This window comes from Pangasianodon hypophthalmus, chromosome 4, assembly GCF_027358585.1.
Source record: "Pangasianodon hypophthalmus isolate fPanHyp1 chromosome 4, fPanHyp1.pri, whole genome shotgun sequence".
NCBI lineage: Eukaryota > Metazoa > Chordata > Actinopteri > Siluriformes > Pangasiidae > Pangasianodon > Pangasianodon hypophthalmus.
In genome coordinates this window covers 14,201,845-14,223,669 of record NC_069713.1, presented here as the reverse complement: position 1 = coordinate 14,223,669, position 21,825 = coordinate 14,201,845, and the positions used below count along the sequence as shown (strand labels likewise).

At 38.9% G+C, this 21,825-nt stretch overlaps 1 protein-coding gene across 2 annotated transcripts; it reads left to right on the top strand.

Moving 5' to 3' along the window:
- Positions 1-5,257: 5,257 nt before the first annotated feature.
- On the top strand, positions 5,258-21,328 carry ntn5 (netrin 5). Of its 2 annotated transcripts, XM_053233479.1 has the most exons (8): positions 5,361-5,399; positions 9,265-9,470; positions 13,815-15,208; positions 15,404-15,592; positions 17,066-17,215; positions 19,325-19,378; positions 19,582-19,662; positions 19,808-21,328. In XM_053233479.1, exons 3-8 carry the CDS (start codon positions 13,828-13,830, stop codon positions 20,560-20,562), a joined length of 2,610 nt encoding a protein of 869 aa, XP_053089454.1. In that variant the 5' UTR covers positions 5,361-5,399; positions 9,265-9,470; positions 13,815-13,827; the 3' UTR covers positions 20,563-21,328. The 2 variants fall into 2 exon arrangements, with proteins under 2 accessions (XP_026791912.3, XP_053089454.1); XM_026936111.3 differs by lacking the exon at positions 9,265-9,470 and having other exon boundaries at positions 5,258-5,399.
- The last annotated feature ends 497 nt before the right edge of the window (positions 21,329-21,825 follow it).

The window sequence follows — 21,825 nt, the reverse complement described above, 5'->3', positions numbered from 1 at the left end:
ATGGTTAGGGAAGTGAGTGGCCTTATGGTGGGACATTTTATAAATGTAGAAGCAGACTTACACCTGACACTTCATGTCTATGTGCACATTTGTGTTGCTACGTAATGAAAGCTGCATTAAAAATAATGGGTAAGTGCATGGCATCTTTCAGCATCAGCTCTGATTAAAGCAACCTGTTATTGCTGAGAAATTATTTATTTGGAAGAGGTTCATGATATAATAATATTTTTAATATCACTATTATTTTGGAACAATCTGATATATTATATCTGATAAATTATGTTGCTTTACTATCTGGATGACTGCGTTTTCCATTCAGTTATGAAGACAACAGACTGCACTTTCTGTTAGAGCCTTTCAGGTTTCATTCTACTGACAGTAATTTCCTGGCTTTTTTTTCTTGAATGTGTCTCATAAGATAAGAAAACTGACTTTATTAATCCTGAAGGAAATGTTTGTTTCAATTTTTGTTTGAAAAATTTTGTTTAGAAAATTTTGATTTCTTAAAAAATACATGTGTAAATATAAATCTATAATAGGTAATAAAAATCGAAATATTCTTTATAACTGTACATGTGCAAAAATCCTATAGACTCAACAGTAATGCAGGATTTAGGCTTTAGGGAATCCTTCCTTGCAGAAAGGGTGCAGTCTGATTGCCTCTGGGAGAAAAGACATACTTGCTAAAAGATAATGTGCTTGCTTTTACTTACTATCATTTATTTCTCTCGTGTGGAATAACGTCTGCATCCTATTCATAGTGCCTTAGAGTGACTCTTGCTGTGACATTGATGAAATATAGGATTATCTTTTCCACATTTCTTACATACCACTGAATATTTATTTATCTTTTGTAAATATTTGAAGTTGAAATTTGAAAATGAATTGTGGCTTCATCTACTGTTAAAGCGCCCCACTTCCTTTAGCTCGGTCTCAGTAGTATTTTTTCCTCAGGTCACTTACTATTATCCTTCAGGGACTGGGGAATTCCAGTTCATTTTTGTGACGAGTGAAGCTGACACAATTTAATCCCTCACCCGCAGGGAAATCTGCTACATCCATCTCTCTAGACACCTCAGTAATTTATCTACATAATGCAAGTGACACCTGCTAGATTTGTTTTGGAATTAATGACAGGAAAGGACAGAATAATTTGCACTGATAGAGTAAAATCCTCACTAATCCTAACCCTGGAGGTTTAGTCCTTTCACTTAGTGTGTGACTAGGGAAATCATGAATGAGTCTCCAGGACTGGGACTGAGCAACAATGTGTTACGGAATGTGTTACAGAAGATTTCTTTGCATTATGCTTTTAAAATACACTGTTAAAATTGACTCGTGCTTAATTAATTGTATCAGTGTTGCACAGTGGCACAGTGGGTAGCGTTTGTACCTCACAGTTTCAGGGTTCCTGGTTTGATCCTGAGCTCAGGTTACTGTCTGTGTGGAGTTTCACATGTTCTTGTTGAATCTGTGTGGGTTTTCTCTGCGTTCTCTGGTCCCCTCCCTCCAGAAAACATGCTGTTTAGTGAATTGCCCTTATGTATGTCCTGCAATGGAGATATTCCCACCTCGTGCCAAGTGTACTCTGGCTCCACTACAACCCTGACCAGGATAAAGCAGTTAATGAAGAATAAATGAGTGTTGCTCATAACAGTTAAGACTGCAGCGGAATGTAATGTGTTTTACAGTTGCATTCTTCTACCATAATTTAAAAAAAAACATTTTTTTTACAGTTGCCTACTTCTATGTTTTAAAAAATGTAAAAAAAAAATTAAAAATCCACATCAGGTGGAGATCTGTGGAATAACCACATGTATTCGATCTGTTGCTACAATAATATTGTTCCGATTAAGTCAGGGACAATAAGTACAGGGATGGGATGGGATGGGTGGTTGAGCCTGTTTTAGGGTTCTGATGGCTTCTGACAGGATGCCATAATGTCCTAACCAGAAAATGCTGAATCTGCTTCCCCATGACAACTGGTCCTTTGGACAGGGAGTGAATACAGTATTTGTAGCATCAGTGGTCACATGGAGGTAATTGGGTCTTCATTGTAGACAGAGTAAAATAGGATTACGGCAAATAGATTAAAATATATGGTTCTGTTGCAGCAGCACACTGTTCCTGCTCTTATTACTGTTTTTAGAGATCTCTAGTTGGAGACCAGACTAAATGTATTTCAGTGCACTCCAATGCCTATAACACAGATAGATCTAGCCTTGAGATTTATGTATGAATGATAGGTACTTAAAAGAAAGAGCAAATAAAGCAGAATTTCTGAGTAGACAAAACACAAGCTTTATAATTAGAATGCTTAGATGCTTCTAATGGGATCTCCAGGACTAATTATCTAATTTTCCCTTGTTTTTCTTTGCTTAATGGCTAAACATGGGCACATATACATTCAGGTTATGCAATAAATCGATCAGTGTTTCCACATCCTCACTCTGTGAGCTGTGTTAATTTGAATCACTGGAGAAAAGGTAATGTTTGATGCATTCAATAATTATTCATATACCATAGTTTTGCATATGTTTTTACTTTGAATAAATAAGATTAGAGTAAAGCATTACTAGCATGCATGAATTTTTGTTAAGTATTCTTCATTTATTCACACTTTCTTGGAAATGAAAGTTGTATTTGAATAGAAATAATTCATGTGCTCACTGAAAAAAGACTTCTTAGCAAGTGGAAATATTTTTGAGTAAAGATAAATTTATCTACTATTTCTCATTATGAGATTACAATGAAACATTTGTATATTAAGCATTTTATAATTATCATGTTTTCAAGCATTTACATCTTTACATCTTTCTAGATGTAAATGATCGAAATTGCAAGTTTGAAATATAAAAATAGTTTGAAATAAACTGAATAATCTTACATTTGTTTGATCATAATCTTGAAATTAGAAATATTATATAAATTCAACTACATTCAAGTTGATATATTTGGAAATATCATTTTACAGTTCCGATGATTATTGTGGAATTGAATAACTTTTATGAGAAATAGAAATTAAAAAAAAACACCAATTGCAATACTTTGCAAACCTGCTTGATGTAACACAGCACATATTTTCCCTTACTCATATAAGCTGGCTCATTGTAAATAGAAATCCTATGAAAGTTGGCTTTAGTGGACAAAGTTTTATATATTATACAATTTCCAGTGCAGGGCAACTCCTGCAGGAGCAGGAACAGGAAACACCAGCATATGATATTCATCAGCAATTAAGTCAGGCTTTCTCCTGTTTCCTTTTTTTGACAAACTACACTAGATCCACTTTAGTGATTTACTACTCACTAAACTTCCACGTGTGATTAGGTGTGATTTTGATGTACTGGAAAGCTTTATTTGGAGGTGCTACTACAGCTGACTTGATTAACCTCCAAGAACACACACTTTCACCAGAATATGGCTGTTTTACACATATCGGACACCCACACTGATGTGTTTATGATGATGAAAAGTCATACCATCTAGAGTAGGCTATGACATGCTGCTATGATGAGATCTTCTGTGAGTCAGTATGAATACTGCCTTTCTGCACAAGTTTGTCTTCAGAAGAGAATGTACTGTGAAATGCAATTCAAAACACTGGGACATTGTTTTGTCTGTCTTCTGCAAAAAAAATAACACTAGAGGGCAAGCTACAAGCTCTTGCAAAAAAAAAAAAAAAAAAAAAAAAAATCCACCCTTTAGTTTCCCTCTAGCAGTGTTTGTGCTTTTCTCCATTCTATTATTCTCTCTAGACTGAGATCCTCTCCTTTAGGCACCCTGTGTGTTTGTACGGTCTCTTGGATAACTTTAAATCGGAGTTAGGACTGAATACCAAGGTAATTGCTCTTAGATAATGTTTTCTTTGTCTAGGCATGGATTTGTTTTGATATCAATACTGTGGAATTTCCCTTCACATGTTGCATACTTTCACTGACTGGTCTCAAATGTTGTGAGAACGTTTCCATGTAATTAATACTAACATGCTTCACAATGCCACTCCAATCAGCAGCTGCCCGCCATGGACTCACATTGTCATTTGCCGTAAAGAAAAAAATAGGCTCTCACTGCATTGCTTGTTCCAAATCACGCGTAGCTCTATCTTGTTAGGGCACGAATAATTTAAAAATGAAATAGGATTGGAAAATGGGCATCACAAAAGGGGAAAGGGAGGCAATGAGATTTGTGGGGAAAAAAATTGTAAGTCAGTGTTGGGGTTGTATTAATTTCATATCTTATGAAATTAAATAAAACCCAGCCACTTGGAATTTTTCATGAGATCTGTTTGTATCACTCACTGTTAAAAATATGCACAAGGTATTTTGGAGGCAGAACAACAAATTGTGCTGGATAGGAGAACCTGTCTCAGCACATTGTTTTGTGATTGCAAAGCCTTTCTACGTTTTTCTTAAAATGTTCGGATCACAAACCAGCTCCAAGGAGGACCAGCTGATTGCCTTAAATATCTGGAGTTTGCTGACACAGTAACCACAGTAGCTCCACAGTCATCTCCACCTCACTTGCTCTTTCATAGTGTTCCTGACTTTCTCTATCAGTCTCAGTGGCTGGACTTTCTCCTGCTCCTCTCCTCCATCACACAGTGCACCTTATTTCCACACACGCTGCACACTATGGCTTCAAGCTCTGCCTTGAACCTAGCTCAAGCTTAGCAGCTTCATGTGATGCACAATCATCCTGCCAATTCAGCACAGTTATTATACTTGTCTCTTATCCAAGGATATCAAAGTCTAAACTGCACTGCTCTAGTGCGTTAGACCCACACACACACACACACACACCTGGGAAACAGTCCTCAAGGGAAGTCATCAATCAGCTTTATGAGACTGCTCTGGGAAAGTGGCTTCATCTCTCCTCTCTCAGTTCATTTGTTTCTTTTTCCTTCACATTTCCTTCTCTCTCTCTCTCTCTCTCTCTCTCTCTCTCTCTAGTGTATGAGCTTCAATCATGTCAGCTAGCTTACTCCAGGGATTGCACTGTTTGCTCAAGTGTTCTTTCAGGCAGTTGTGCGTTTAACTGACACCAGAATTAATGACCACGCGTCTGTCGCTTCAGAATCATGCCGTCGTGCCCTTAACCTACACACATGACCGGAAAATGGCTTTGGGCAAAGCGCAAATGATCCTCTGTCGAAAGTACAGTGGCTAAAATTGCGCATTGCGCACTGCGCATTTTTTTTATGGTTTTCACTTCCACCTGTTTAAAACGCGCGCCTGCAACTTCAGAAGCGTTAGCAAAGTGTGTGTGTGTGTGTGTGTGTGTGTGTGTGTGTGTAAGTGTGACGTCACGGCGACAGTAATGGGCGCGCGCGCTGCTTGCTGTGGCACTATTGATCACAGACCCTCTGAGACGCAGGCGGAGCGGCAGCGCGGCACATGGTAGGAGTCACTGTTTTGACTGTTTCTGTTATTCCTCTTGATCATTAAGCAGTGTAGCTGGTTTATGGCCTGTTATGGGCTTATAGCAGAGTGGAGGCTTTAAATATAGAAGTGCAGGAGCGAGCATTGACCAGCTGATTGGTGGTGAAGCAGCAGTGGGGCTGAAGAGTCTCCCTGAAGTCAGTCTAACTCTCAGAAAGCCCAAGAAGCAGTGAACTTACAGCCTTAGACACAGCAAGGTCAATACACAGGGTGGATGATTTATTAAAAACATGGATTTTAAAAAATGATATACAGCACTTTCTAACCAAGAATGTGGATGTGGAAGTCTGGTGATATTGCTCTGAAGTATTGGATTGAATATAAACCTGAATATAAACCTCGGATAGCTATTAATATAATCTTATTAACCAATTAAAAAAAATTAATATCTTTCTAATTTCTGTGTCGTTTTCATCTCGATTGCTTTTAAACTTTCCTTATAAGAGAATCTGTCGAAATTTTCAGAAGACTTATCAGGGCCAACCCTAATATGATCGAAAACAACAACAACAACAATAATAATAAGAAGAAGAATAAGAATAATAATAAGAATGTTTCTAATAATAATAATAATAATAATAATAATAATAATAACACTGTGTCTAATAAAAATAATAATGATAATAATAATTATGAGAATAACAACAACAACAACAACAATAATAATAATAATAATAATAACACTGTGTCTAATAAAAAAAATATTATAATAATAATAATAATAATAATATTGTTTATTATTGTTGTTGACTAAAAAGTGGAAGCAACAAGGCCTCTGAAATAACATTTTTTATTTTTCACTTATTGTGAAATCAATAAAGCAGACGTATAATTTGATATAAGTGATAGAGACTGAGATATGATGAATAAAATAAGATGTGATGAATTATTATTTATGTTAGGAGAATTAGGCCTAACTGTTTTGTAGACAGAGCTGAAGGTTTTGAGGATTTCGCTTGATTTTGCTGAAACTCACGCGTTTGTTGATGCGTAAAGCGCAGATGAGTTGCATGTGGCTGCTGTTATTTAGCTGAAATGAAGCCGTGGAGACACATGTGCAGGGTGAAGCCGTCATTTTAATGCTCATGTGTTTCGTTGTAGAGATGAGAAATGATCTGAAATAGGAAGCACACGACATAATTACTCTAAATAACTCTTTGCAAAAACGCATGAAGGTTACTGAAATGCTTTCTTCATCAGAAAGCTAATTATATTCTTAGTTTGATTTAGGGCCCTAATTATGAAATAGTTGTTTTCAAACTATTTGGAATTACTCGTCAGGAAATAAGTGTAAGTGAGCTCCAATAATTCCTGTGACATCAGATTAATGATGTTTGCTTTGGACACCATGTGGAGGTTGTTTATATAATCTGATTAACTGGGATGATGGTCTCACTTTCAAACTATGGGACAAAACAGAAAAACAGAAGACAAAAAGCAGTCTTTGGTGACCTGTGGCCTGTGTAGGTGGCCAGCTGCAAGAGGCTGATGTTCTTATTAAAAAGGCAATTTCCGTTTGCTTTGCTCTGGCTCGCTTTTGCACAGCGCCACATGTCGGGTCACCTGCTCCACCCGACTGGTTGTGATTATCCAGCCATAAAGGCGAGTTTTTCATTAAATGATCATTATAATGATTGAGCAGAGTTACAGTTAATTCAAATCCCAGAGCAATATCAACATATAAAAAAAGGGAAAAAAGCAAAAAGAGAAAGAAATTGCTGTAAGTGTCTGAAGACATGCTTTTGACGGCTTTTATTGATTATGTTCTATTAGTCGGATGCGCATTTGCGGATGGGTGTCATTTCAAAGTTAATGATGCTTTCTGGAAAAATGGCCACAGGACCCTCTTCTGAGTGTTATTAACATTTAAGATCGTAACTAGCACATGTGCCTTGAAGCTTAAATGAGGTGGAACCGATGTGCAGGTCTGACAGCTCGGCCTGATTTCACTGTGGAAATGTTGTGCTTGGCATTTAGGAAGGAAGCTCTAGGGCGATTTCATGTGCATCTGTTTTTCAGTTTTTCAACACTGACAGTAGAGTGAAAACTCCCAAGCAACTTTCAATGCCAGGGCTCCTAATCTAGCGTGGGAGAGTGTATGATCCTCTCTCTCTCTCTCTCTCTCTCTCTCTCTCTTCCATATGGTTTCTCCTTCTAACTTGAACCAGGCCTTTGTTTAGTTAAACTTATGAACAGTATAACTCAGTATATCCATGGCATATGCGGATTGAGAATAATATATGCGCCTCCAGCAGATGAAGGTTAAGGGTTTGTCTGAATTAGGACTTGCAAGACAGCATGAGCATCTATTTGCAGGTTGGAGATTTATGAGTCTCATGTCTGGACATGCTTATTAAGAACATTACTTCATGGAGCAAGTCTGGATCCTCCACGAGGTTTTGGCTCATATGAGAAGTGTTGAAAGAGGGGGCTTAATTACAATCGACATTTTTCACACTCCTAATCAGAGAAAAACTTGGGTTTGGTGTTTAATGTGGTTGCTATTCGATCAGTATCAGCGCCCTTGATGCAAACCATCGTACCCTTTCTCAGGAGCCGTAGAGGCCGCAGGCGACGTGTGTGTCTGTAAGATAGACGGGAGCCTCCAGCTAAAGATATGAGCGAAAATAATCCATTTTCTGAGGCCTGTCAGGTCACTGTGTCTCTAAAATTAGATTAATGCACCTGATGCACAAAGTGGCCGCTGTGCTTGGACCCCGAGGTCCTCTAGAGTTTAAACTTTCCGAGGACAACTAAAACTATCAAAGGTGTTGGCAGCAATGTGTGTTTATTCATATGGTTAATTATAGAAGGGGTTCTCTGTTTTCCATATATTTCTATATAGGGACTGTAATGTGGGGTGGCTTTCCTCAGTTTACTAGTCGTGAAATAATTACATGTTCCTTAAAGAGTTCCTTAAAAACCTTAAAGAGATTGTAAAAGATGTTAATCCAGATCATTTAGCCTGTATATTCAGCCACTTTAAAATGTTATGTGAATGCTCTCTGGGGCACAAAGAAATTTACAGAAGAGTGCAAATGTTTGGATCCTCCATGAGTTTATGGGTGAAAAGATATGTAAAAAAATACACCCCTGTTTTACAGTTTATGTACAAAGACTTCCAAGTATTCAAATGTGGGTGCATTTTGTAATCCAAAACAATAATCCAAAACATATAACACAGAAAAGAAATAGTTTGGAAAGTTAAAAGCTCCAGAGATCTGATTTAAAGAAAACTATGTAGGACATCTGGTATAGTTTTAACAGATATATCAAGAGAATGGGCAAAGATTGGCAAATTAGGAACAGAGATGTCAGGAAGAATCGAAGGCGAATATTACAATGTCCAAAGAGTGTCCAAAAAACTGCTTAAAGCACGTGAGCATATAATTTATTAGAGAATATTATATCGCATTAAAAATGGGGCTGCAGATGTTTCTAAGATATACACCAATACTTCAGTTTTTTTGTTACTGATTATTATTACATTATTAATATCTTAACATATACTATTTGGGTAGCTATTTTTGTTATTTGTGATAATCAAGAACCACACGTGAAACATGACTGAAACAGTAAATGTCTTGCTGGTTAAATTTACCTAGTTAAACTTACCTCTTTTTCATTTGCTCCTAAAAGCCTACAAAATTTTTTGCACTCGGTTGAACCGTGCACTTCTGTTTTGCTTACTAAATTGTTTGTAACCTGTGTAATGTGACTGAAATACCTTAATTATTAGTGCATGTATTTTTCTGTTAAAAAGAAAACATTAAACATGCAGCGATGTATTAATACCGGGGTGTTTTCCCAATCCATCATCCAGTTTGGCGCTTCCAGATCTGTGCTGTAATTCCCTCTCTGTCCCTGCTCCCTGCTGCCAGCACTGCGGATCAGCTCAGTGGCTCCATGACGAGCTGTGTTCAAGAGCTATGTTAAAGCTGGACAACAGTGCCAAATCTCAGCAATCTGTCAGACAGCAAGAGCTCCCTTTAGCATGGGAAGACCTGCATAGAGCACGGAAACTGACAGGTATCCAGGTCTCTTCAAGTTCAGCCAAAATGTGTGTAAAATCCATTTCAGGGAGAATGGGCAGGAGAGGGACTTGTGCGAGACCTCAATCTCGTAAATGAATAAAATAGCATATGTGGGCCTGAATGGAGCTCGTTAGTGGTCTATAACTATGTAACCATCTTTAACTATTCTATAAAGTGGTCTTTAAACTCTTGAAGTTATGCCTATAAGCCTCTGGCGAAAATGTGCTTTTTTAAACAGGGTAGGATACTAAGCTTAGAAAAACAGAGAAAAGAAATAAATAAGATTTATGTTTACACAAATAAATAAATCAGATAATACTGTAGCATTAAATAAATAAATATCATGTGTTGGTCTATGTGTTTATAGGCCTAGCCAATTGAAAAATTTGTTTAAAAAAAAACATCCAAGATGTTTCTATATAACTCTTAATAAGATTTAAATGCAACTCGAAATTAGTTCAATGTTAATGAAAATTACAACACAAGCTATCCTAAACCAAAACATATTTTGTAACACCATAGTATACAAACATCCCTTCATTTATGGGCTCATTTTAGGCTTAACTTGTGTGGCCGACATAAGACTTTTATGTATGTCTTAAGATAAACAAAACTATTTTTGCCAATTTCTCCTTGACGTCGTGATAACACATCGTGGCTCTCAGGCTACAGAAAAAGCCCTTCTCATCTTCAAAGTCCGCTTCAGTCGAAGTGTCTCAAGTATCTTTCTCCTGTCTCGCACAGAGTGTGAATTTATGGAAAGAGAAGGATAAATTGTTGAAACCACATCCGCACTGCTGGAATGGCCATCAGGCGAGACCGTACTAAAACGGTGTGTATGTGGCCTTCAGGGAGTGCAGCGAAAGTCCAAACTCACACTGCTAGAGCACTACTAATCCATCGACTCCACCGAGACTTATAAACAGTATTTCACTAATCAATCAACAATCTAATAGAGCTGAGTACAGGCACAAAATACACAATCATGCCCTCTACATGTACACCTGCTTATTATGTCAACTGTGTACCTCAAGCCATGAATAGCTGACATGTTCAGACCCTGCTCACTTTCTGGTCTAACTTACCATCTTACTCATCAGGAAGCTGATACAGAGACGCCACTGAGATATCCGAGAGCCAATTAATCAGACAGTCAATTAAAGACCGATGAGTTTGAGGCAGCGCGACACGGTGTTGCCAGATTGAGGGGTTTAACCTAGTTTCGTTAACACTGAAATGCACAGTATATATATATTCTATACTATTAAGTACAGAGGTTTTAATACCATTTCAAGACAAAAACAACAACAACAACAACAACAATTTCACCATCATCAAATAGTTTATATTAAGATAGTAATGTTGAACAAAAATTATGTTAGTGTAAAGCATCAACAAGCATAAACATATGCAGAAAAATCTGACAGTAGGTCAACTTTTATAATTTTCAAAACATAATGAACCATCTCAGCTTCTGTAGGAGTCTCTGTTGCTGTTTATCCAAAAACACACATATATGTAAATTATTTATCTGAAGGCAGCTCATAGGACCAGAGTCTAGCTACAAGGCTAGAGACATTAGTTCAGAAAGGAAAGAGTTTAATAGACTTATTATAAAATTTTTTTTACCCTCTTCAGTCATGTTAGCTGCTTGGCTGGACTTTTGTAAGCAAGGAATTTCATGTAGCTGGACCTCTACAAGTTTTAGTTGCGTTATATCTGTCTGAGTTATAACTAATCTGTAATCATTTGTATGCTCTGCCGTTTGCCTTCTTAAAATCAGACAGGGTGCTGTTAAAACTCGAACGTTTTTCGTATGGTTACTTTTATTTTTTTGTTGATTTTGACATTGTTTTCGATTGCTGACTGTCGTGGGATCGGGATAAATAAGGTCAAGCCTATCTGGCAACCCTACAGATGGCACACATCTCCTCTCTCTCTCTCTCTTTCTCTCTCTCTCCTACTGGGCCCGTTTACACAGGCCTGCTGACTCTGCTGTCAGTGTCACACGCTTGTTAGGACATTAACGGCATTTAGGGATAGTCCAAGAACGATAGGAGCAGGTGATAAGCAGAGAAAGAGAAGAGAGAAATCAAAAGCCCTTCATTTTTAACATAACTTTGGGACAGTGTTTCCAAAAATGCTCCAAAAACGAGGAACCACATACAGCTGACTTCAGTGTAGATCTTATTATCTACCTACTTCTTTGGATGTTACAAGTATGGCTTTGTGATTAGCTAGTTTCGCTTGAAAAAAATTGCACTGGGATATTTACAGCCAAACATAGATAATATATAAAGCATCTAAGAATCTTTGCCAGGAGTTCAAAGACAACAACAAACCTGGGACTTTCACAAAAGCAAGTATTATAGTATCAGGTTTTTTGATCAAAAGGGAGAGATGCATACAGGCCTCTCCTTTTTTAAAATAATAATACTATATAACAAAATATTTTAAATAATTTGTTGAGAAAAAAATGTTCAGAATGGTGTATGAAGCTGCAGATGATTATAAAATGTCTGAGAAAGTTATAGAGATATATATTTTTAAAAATAATAATTAATTAAAAGTTACATTGAGAATACCTAGTATTTGGGAAGCAGTGGGTAAATTTCTATAAAATCTCTAAGAGAGAATTACTATACATATAATTTATATTGTGAAAATACTAAATAAAACATCCACAATACCTGTTGTGCTACTCTACCCAGGTTAACCTATGAATTTGTAATGTTAAAAATGATATCAATTAGTATTATTCTGAACTTTTAAATATTATTTAAATATAAACTTTTAAATATTTAAATGCATATATTTAAATAATGTTTTAATATATTTATTTCATAAGCTTACTGTTTTATAGGCAATCATAAAGTTTAAAGCAGTGTACAAAGAAATATACCATACAGAAAAAGAGCAGGATCTGACATACTGCAGTATTTATCTTAAATGTTTAGTATTTTTGGATTTTTTTGTTTGTCAAAATTTATAAAATTGATCAAGGCTGTAGAAATGTTAAGTGTGAAACAGCCAATCAAGTGCTGGTTTGGTATGCCTGTGGCATGTGAGGTTGTTTTTTGGCATGCCTACATATCTATCCTGTCTCAAACTAGTAATCAGACTGTTACGGGAAAATTGGCTTCATTGTGTGTCATGCCTGCAGGTGACAAGTTCTTGAAATAAAAGAAAAAGCAGGGATTTCAGAGTTAAGCAGGAGACAGAGACTGATTTACACATAGCTGTAGAGAGGATAGCTGCGCCATGTTCTGCTTTAAGAGGTGGCACAGTAAGTCATACATGCTTTTTCACGTTGAGTCACTAAATCTGCCACTCAGTTTTCTCATTTAATCTCCATTTCCCCTCTTCTTCCCTTGCTCCCCGAAGCCAGCTGTCCAAGTTCCGTGTTGTCTTTGCCTGTTACCATTTCCTCTTTGACAGGCATTGCAAAACATTTTAATAAGGCATGATGATATAACCACAACATCTTGAGAACAAGAGACCAAAATATGTCGACTGCATGCTTTCCAAAATTCATCATAGACAGAATAATTTAGAATTTGTGATATCAGTATACTAAACTAATTCACCAAGTTCATGTTCTGGCCCTAGAATGTTAAACAAATGCCAGGCCATTTCATTGGCTCTGTATCCTGTATTCATAAGTGTCTCGTATATTTACTGCTTTTAGAATTGTCTCTGTTATTTGTCTTTTTGCACTCTCTTCCTTTCTTGCTATTTTTCTACAACTCCCATTTCTGTAAACTATTAAAACTCAGCTTATTTCTACCTTCCCCACTCAAGCTTTCACTGTTTCCTCAATCCTTTACTCTCTGTACCCCCAGGTTTGGATTAGGAATGGGAAAGTGACTATAAATTTGATGAATGGCGCAGGGGTTGGGCTCGTAAGACAGCTGTTCCCTGTACTTTTTGACATTTCTCACAGAAACTGCCTTCATGCCTCACACATTCACTTGCCCTCATTCCTTTTTCATGGGATCTTTATCCTGAGATGTCAAGTCAGATATGTTTTAAAAGGCTGCATCAAGCTAGAACCTACAATGCAGAAGAAAATGAGAGATATCCCCCACTGTCACACTGGTCACTGATTGGTTGGTTAGTGTTTCCTGTAAAACGGTCGACTTCCATTCTGTGCCATGAATGGGGATGTTTTCAATCGGGGCACAGATGGTGCAGGTGGAGAAAATGGATGTCGTAATACTCTCACTCTTTTGGTTTTATTCTTGTGTCAAATAAATCCATTATAATCCTTTCCTGTTATGATTTGAACTCTTCTTTATTAAAGAAATCCTTCTTTCTTCTGTTGCTTTCTCTGTTGCAGGCCTGATGACATCATGCTCCAGTATCACTCCCCTCCCTCCCTAGCCCTTTCTTTTCTCTTCTCCCTCTTTCTCAGTTTCTTCCCTCACTCATTTCTCTCCCCCTCTCTTTCTCAATCCCCCCTTCGCTGGAGCTCACCTCATGACCCCTGCTACCACCAGGATGGGCGTGCACGCCACTGCCTGTCCGATTTTATTAACGCTGCCTACGGTGTGCCTGTACGGGCTGAAGACCTGAGTCAAGGGACCGAGAGAAACATCAGCACCCTGACTGACCTCCACAATCCCCATAATCTGACCTGCTGGAAAGCTTCAGAAGGTTCAGTCACTGGGGATTGGACCTTTACCATTCCCCTAGGCAGACGCTTTGAGGTCACATACATCAGCTTACAATTCTGCCAGCAGGTGGAGCCCACTGAACCTTTCTCCATTTCTATCCTAAAGTCAATGGACTACGGACGCAGCTGGCGTCCCCTGCAGTTCTACTCCAGCGACTGCATGGGGAGATTCGGCCTTCCTGCTCAGTCTGTTGCTCTTAGCAGACACCAGGAGACTGAGTCTCTGTGCTCGGATCCAAGGCCTTTCCAGAAACACCGTGGTGGGGTTGTTTTGGCTTTTTCCACTCTAGATGGACGGCCTTCCTCCTCTGATTTCGAATACAGTCCTGGCCTCCAGGACTGGGTGACTGCCACTGATATCAGGATAGTGTTTCATCAATCACAGGGTAAATCAGTCAAGCACGACAAGAAGCCAGATGAAGTGGGTGAGGTTCTGAAATGGCCAGCAAGGTCATTTGATGAAGCGACTCAAAGTAAAAAGCAAAGAGCAGAGAATGCATGGACTAAAGCTACTGAAATAAGGACAAACAGAAAAGGGGAAAAACTAGAAAAATCATCAAGAAGAAACCGCAACAAGAGTTCCTCACAAGAAACTGGACACAATGTGACCCGCAAACAGACGGAGACTCAAGAAGGCAGAGGCAAAGGACGGGGCCATAAGAAAGATACACCTCGGTGGAAGCCATGCCAGGATGGCGTGTGTGATTGGATGATAGAAAATCAGGGGCAAAGCTCTAAGAGGAAGGAGTTGAGGAAGCGGAGAAACAATGCAGGGCGTGAAGGGTCTCGTTCCAGATTAAGAAATAAGGTTGCCCATCACCTCTCACCATCCTCTCTCTCAACCCCGCCCGCACTTCGTCTTGCTCTCTCTGATGTCCAGGTGGGCGGCAGGTGCAAATGTAATGGTCACGCATCCCGATGTCGGCGTGATGACAAAGGTCATGCAGTATGTCAATGTGAACATCACACAGCTGGACCAGACTGCGATGTCTGTGAGCCATTTTATTATGATCGCCCTTGGCAACGAGCCACGCCCACCCAGCCACACCCGTGCGTCCGTGAGTTATGATTGCTGTGTGTGTCTGTGTCTTTGTCTACCACGATCTCATATTGGTTTACTGCTCTTTAACTTGAAAAATCTGCTAATAAGCTATTTCAGAAACTCTGAATTATGTTATATATTACATAATAATAAAATTACCCATTACCCTCCTCTCTCCTTCTCTCTCTCTCTCTCTCTCTCTCTCTCTCAGCATGTCAGTGTAATGGCCACTCCAATAAGTGCAAGTTCAGTATGACAGTGTTCCAGCAATCTGGCCGGGTCAGTGGAGGAGTGTGTTTGAAGTGCAGACACCACACAACTGGACGCCATTGTCAGTTGTGTCAGAATGGATACGCCCGTGACCACAGCAAGCCCCTCAACCATCGCAAGGCCTGCCAACGTTAGTGTTATGTGTGTGTGTTTACGTGTGTGTGCGCACGCTCATACAAAGCTATATTATGGTTAAATGACTGTCATCATGTAAACTAGGTATGTAACAGCATACAAATACAAATACATTATTTGGAATTAACAGTTAATGTGTTCTAAACAGATACAAATACAGATGTGAATAGGAAGTGCACTATTCATTTTTGTTTTCTATATTTTTTTAGAAAGTTTGCCAGAAATGTTCATATGGCATTCTGGCTGAGACTAGACTTTCATGCAGATGAGCAGTTACATATGTATGAAGCCCATGGGTAATATTCATTAAGATGAAAATAATTAATGCATTCACAATGATGCATTTACAGAGAGGGACTTAGTCATCTTGGCTGCCTGGTCAAGGTCGCTGTGGTATAAATTAAGCTATATTTTGTTTAGTCCTGTATTCTGGGAAATAAAACCAACTAAAAAAATGACGCAGGCTGGTACAACCAAAAATAATAACTGCATGCATGATATCTTGTGCAGATCCTATTTAAAAAAGAGGGGAAAAACACCCATTTCAGGTTTATGTCTGACAGATACTGATACAGATGCAAATATTTGGAGCACTGAACAGTTTGAGCCATGCCTACTGTGGTCGAAACCCGAATTCTGATACAGATGCGAATATTTGGAGCACTAAACAGTTTAGGCCATGCCCACTTTAGGTTTAAGTTCAAATACAGATACAAATATTTGGAGCAATTAACCAGTACAGATATTGGCATTGCATTACCTGATTTTCAGACTTGTGTGTGTAAGAGAGAGAAAGCATGAGAGTTTGTGTCTATGTTATGGCTACACTTTGACTGCTGGAATGTGCTCTGACATTTGGCCTTTGCTCTCATGTTCATGGCATGCTTATAGGAGCTTTCAGTCCTAATATAACTTCACACTGTGGGCAGCCTTTGTGCGTAAACGTCATGTACATATGCTCCAATAGGTTCACTCATAATTTAACAAGAAAATTCCTGAAAGTGTTGAATGCAACATTAAAGCATAGTCAAGTATTTTTGTTTATTTTACGTAAATATTTCAGATTGGATAAACTGGATAGATTTACATCGTTGTACTCTTGAGGCTGTCCTGATTTTTGCGAGGCAGTTTGTTTGAATGAGTGCAGGCTGACAGAGCTGCTTGGTTATGTCTGCTGTTTTTATAGCCACTTTTATTCCTGATTCCTTTAGGTGGGTTTATGTTCCATTGTTTCTTTTCATCAATCTCCCACATTTATATGACAAACTCATGAACCCCTTTCTTAGGAAATGTGGAAAAACATCTTATGGCAAAATGCAGGTCACATTTACAAACAGCAGACTCTCACATAATCTCCAAGGGAACAAAAATGCATGTGAATGTTTTACTTTCACAATAATCTCTGATGAATTCTCTCTGACCACTTTTCTGTCTCCCCCTTTTTCTCTCTTCCTCTTCACTACTCCAGCATGTCAGTGCCATCCTCTAGGCGCAGTGGGCCACTGGTGTAATCAGTCCACAGGCCAGTGTCTCTGCAGGGAGGGAGTTACAGGACAAAGATGTAACCGCTGTGCTCCAGGATACAAACACGGCCACTCGCCCCTCCGGCCCTGCATTCGTAAGTGCCACTTAAGCCTGAATCAAACCTATATGCTATATTTTAACACAGGATTATGCCAAGCTTTCACTGGATAGGCCCATAGTTTTTTTCCCTAATGCTATCAGGACTATAAACTCACAAATGCACTAAACGTAAAATGTAAAATACCTCTGATCACTGTGTCCAACTACAGTGACGTATTTCAACAATCTTTACTTTTGTCTACACTTGCTGTTTAATATCATATGTAGAATTTCAGTGTGCAATACTGGTCACTTTATTTATCAGGACTCTAAACTCTCAAATGCACTAAATGTAGAATGTAAGTGTGCAATTACTATCTCTGGTCACTTACTCAACTACGGTCACTTATTCCGTTTCAATCTGTACTCTGTGTTTGTTTATACTAAACTGTTTACACCAATGTAGACGGTAATGTGCAATTCTATCACTGGTCACTTTAATGTTCTGAATGTTCAATGTGCAATATTATGACTTAGTCACTTGCTGTATATACTTTATACTGTGTACTTGCTGTACATACATACATACTTCTATACTATACGGTATACTCACTTTATAGTCTATTTATTGTCTGATGTTTTATGTTTGTTTTTTATAACACCAGTCAGAAGCAGTGCTCCTAATTTTGTTGTACACAGAGATAATACAATGACAATAAAGGCTTTCATTTCATTTTATTTCATTTCATTTTCATTTCACATTTAAGGGGGACAGTAGTGTTTTATCAAGTAGATTGCTGCCATGATTGTTCCCACCATACTCTCTTCTTTCAAATGACTTCTAATTTATATGTTGACATTGACTGCTCTTGGCCTAATTAAGACAAATTGTTTAATTCATGTATTGGGCACCACCCTGTTGTTTGTTGATGTGGGATTTAAAAGAAATCCCAACAAGTTTCCTCTCATTCCCGTGATTAACTGTGATTCCAGACAAGGCTCTGAACCTCCTCTGGCTTTTGTTAGTATGCCTGAGCTCCAATCCACCTGGTAGTTAGCCTTTGCTGGATATACAAACTCTCTATTCTTGCTGATGTTGGCTCAGAGAGTGATAATCTGCATGCATTGCCCTGCCAAAGCTGAGCAGTGGATGCGGCGACACTTTTAAATCTCCACTCAGGTGACATGTACAAGAAGCACCTGTTGCAGCACTCAGGCGAGCAGCCAGCGTCCCTCCCGGCTTGGCAGGCACATAATTCTTCACTAGTAAGGGCTCAGTGAAAGACAAGCTTGTTTGTTGTTTTACTGGGCAGGGTCCGACTGGGTTATATATAACCAGAGGTCTTTTCTCAGGCCACAGCTAAAAACTAAGCTAAGGCCAGCACCCATGAAACATTTGCCACTTAATACAGAACAGGAAATGTCCTCATCGTTCAGCACTTGGAAATTGACCTGAGCTGTATTATTAGCGTGACACCGGCAAAACTGTGGGGGGTCTTTATCTTGAATGCCAGGAGTTGTCCTTAAACGTGCAGAACATTTATGGCACAAAGAGGCATAAATCAATGTGTGCAGTTTTTTTTTTTTTTTTTTTACAAAGCTCTTGTATTCTTGTCTTCTTTGACAGGATGCAGACCCTTACTGGTGTAAGGCCACTGCTAGGGCAATCAGTAAATGAATAATATAGTAGCTCCATATCTGAACTGACTGCATGCACATCCTGTGTAGGGTATGAAGCCCGTGGTGACATGTATGAGCAAGTAGAGGAGGTTACAGTATGGGGGCCGAGGTGAGGGATAAGGTGTCACTGTCCCAGTTGTGTCAGAGCTATGGGCAAAAGGACAAGTCTCAGTGATAATATATGGTTGGCCCAGAGCTGCAGGCCTTTCATGGCTAAAGTGTATCAGTGTGTATGATTGAGAGGGAGGGAAAGAGATAGAGAGAAGTACACCGAGAGAACCAGCATGCACACATCCGCATTCTGGCATCTGTGCAAAGACACAGACACATGCAGATGCATGATCAGTATGCACTAATGAGCCACCACTGGGATTAGAGAGCTCACACACACCAGCGAGGTGCAAAAAAGCTCAAAGTCTAAATCAAAGGCACACAAATAAACTTGTCAGTGCTTGCTATAATGAGCCTCTCTCTCTGTCACCAGGCATCCCAGAAGCTGCTCCACCAACCCCAGTTTACCAGCCCCAATATAGCATAGGTGAGCTATATTTTGTTTATATTTGAATTGCTGTCATATCACTTCTTTGTAAAACTATTTTTTTATGTTCTATTGCTTGGGCTTTAGTTGCTGAAGTCTTATTCATTATTAGCTGCTGCCACCTTGTGGACTGTGTGTCTTCCCCTGTATATACCTGAATCTTTTGCTTCATCTTTCTCTGTCTTTTCATCCACTTCTATCAGCTGAGGAGTGCCTCTCTTATTGCCAGCCTTCTCAAGCCAAAGTCAAAATGAATTTAGAGACATTCTGCCTCAAAGACTATGGTAAGAGTCCATGGTCAAGGAATAAAACATGAAATTAATCAAAAACTATTTTTCTCACATATAGCCAGCAATAGAGTATACTTTATCAGTGTATCTCTCTCTCTCTCTCTCTCTCTCTCTCTCTCTCTTTCTCTCTCTCTCTCAGTGCTAAAGGTTCAGGTTAGGGCTAAGGAGCGCTCTGGTCCCTGGTGGCAATTCTCTGTGTGGGTGCAGTCTGTTTTCCGTGTTGGATTGTCTCAAGTTAAAAGAGGTGTCCATACCCTCTGGGTTCCTGATCGTGATGTCAGCTGCGGTTGCCCCACCCTCCAAGTGGGCAGGACCTTCCTCTTGATTGGTGCGGAGGAAAACAGGAGGGGCTGGGCCCCAGGAGAGAGGCGACTGGTTGCCGATCGCTCCACCATGGCCCTACAGTGGCGAGAACACTGGAATCCCAAACTGAGGGGATTTCGTGGCCAGGACAATAGGGGGAAATGCCTTCCACAGACAAACTCCACAACACGGACACACTCCCACCTACACACACATGAGGAATACATCCCACCACATCTCGAGAAACTCCAGCCTGAGAGACTGCGTATTCACCATCAACTGGCTGTAAAGTCTGAAGAAACTGTCCACACACACTCACACAACAATGCTCCCAGCACACATGAAAATAACACAGATACGCCAGACATAAAAAGACAGCTTGATCATGACAGAGACAAATTCGAGAATGAAGATACGCAAAATTTTTTGCAGGAAACACAGCATCCTCTATCTGATGCACCAGCAAAAACTAGCCCAACTAATGAGCCTCAGCAGCTCCACACAACGTGTTTGCCTACATCATCACCAGTGCTTTCTGTAACACATGGACAGAAGGAAGAAAGCTCAACAGAAACAGAAAGTGCACATTAAATAACTATGATGGAGTTAGTTATGCAGTGCACAAAGAAATGTCATGTTGTCAGTTTGGTTCTCCACTAGAAAGACCATTACTACCCCGATCCTAAACGCTGGAAGAAACCTTAATACACAGGTAGTTTAGCATAAATATAGTGATCTTTGGCTGATTTGTTGAGAACCAGGGTTGACATTTGTATTTTAAAGCATTTGTTAGACAGAAAAGATTTGGTGTGATATTTGATTTTATACCAAAGTGCTGTTGAATTCTTGAACATGTTTTGTCAGATGGTGTTCATTCATTTTATATAAGAGCAGCTCTGACAATAGTGCCATCATTAATTCAAATCACAGGTTTATATTCATGTGCTTGTTCTAAAACATTATTGTTTCACAGCACAGGGACTTGTATGGCAGTTGTTTCAAATAATCTAGACCTAATAAAAAAGTGCTGTTATTTAACAAAGAAAAATCTATAATTAGTGATACGGTGGAGCTTTCAGTAAGGAGAGGTTATTTAACATTAATGGAAGGAGACTCCAGTGTTAGTGCTGTTTTCCATCATGGGAAAGTCTTCAGCACAGAGAACTTTGTGCTTTCTGGGTTCTCACTAACATGATAAGCTGAGTTTTTTTTGTCTTATTAACTTCAAGAGAAAGAAAAAAGAGAAGCTGATGAGAGAATGTCTGTTTATAGCTGCTATAATGTAAGTGACAACAGGAATTGACTTGTTTTGCAGAAGTTCCACAACATCAAATGTAATAAAACGGAAAAGATAATATACGTTGTTCTTTATTTAATAAGAATTGTAATTGCTGGGAAATTGCTGAGATATAAGAGGAATAAAACGCTTCAGGAAAATAATTAACTTTGGAGTGGTAACCATCCTGCAGTGTTTTATTCCTTACATATTACCCAGTATCAGATCAGCCTGTTCAAACTTGCAAGAATGCTTCTTGTGTTTTGGTTCACTGTCTCAAGAGATATCTTGTGTCTTATTAAAGCCCCCAAATCAGCAGCTGCAGCTGGCAGGCCAGTCTTTTTTGTATAAATAATAATGACAGTACATTGCACCAGCTAAAACATAGACTAAAGTAGCTGTATGTGTGTGCAGCAGGGTCTGAGTCAAAAATAGGAAGTTTGAGGAACTAAAGGCTGTAGAAGTTTAAGTGAGAGAATACATAGATGTTAAGATTAGTCAGATAGTCAGTGGGGAGGAGAGCAGTTTGTAAAGGCTTGATTAAAATATCTGTTGTGTGAAAGAGATTTTATTTGCTG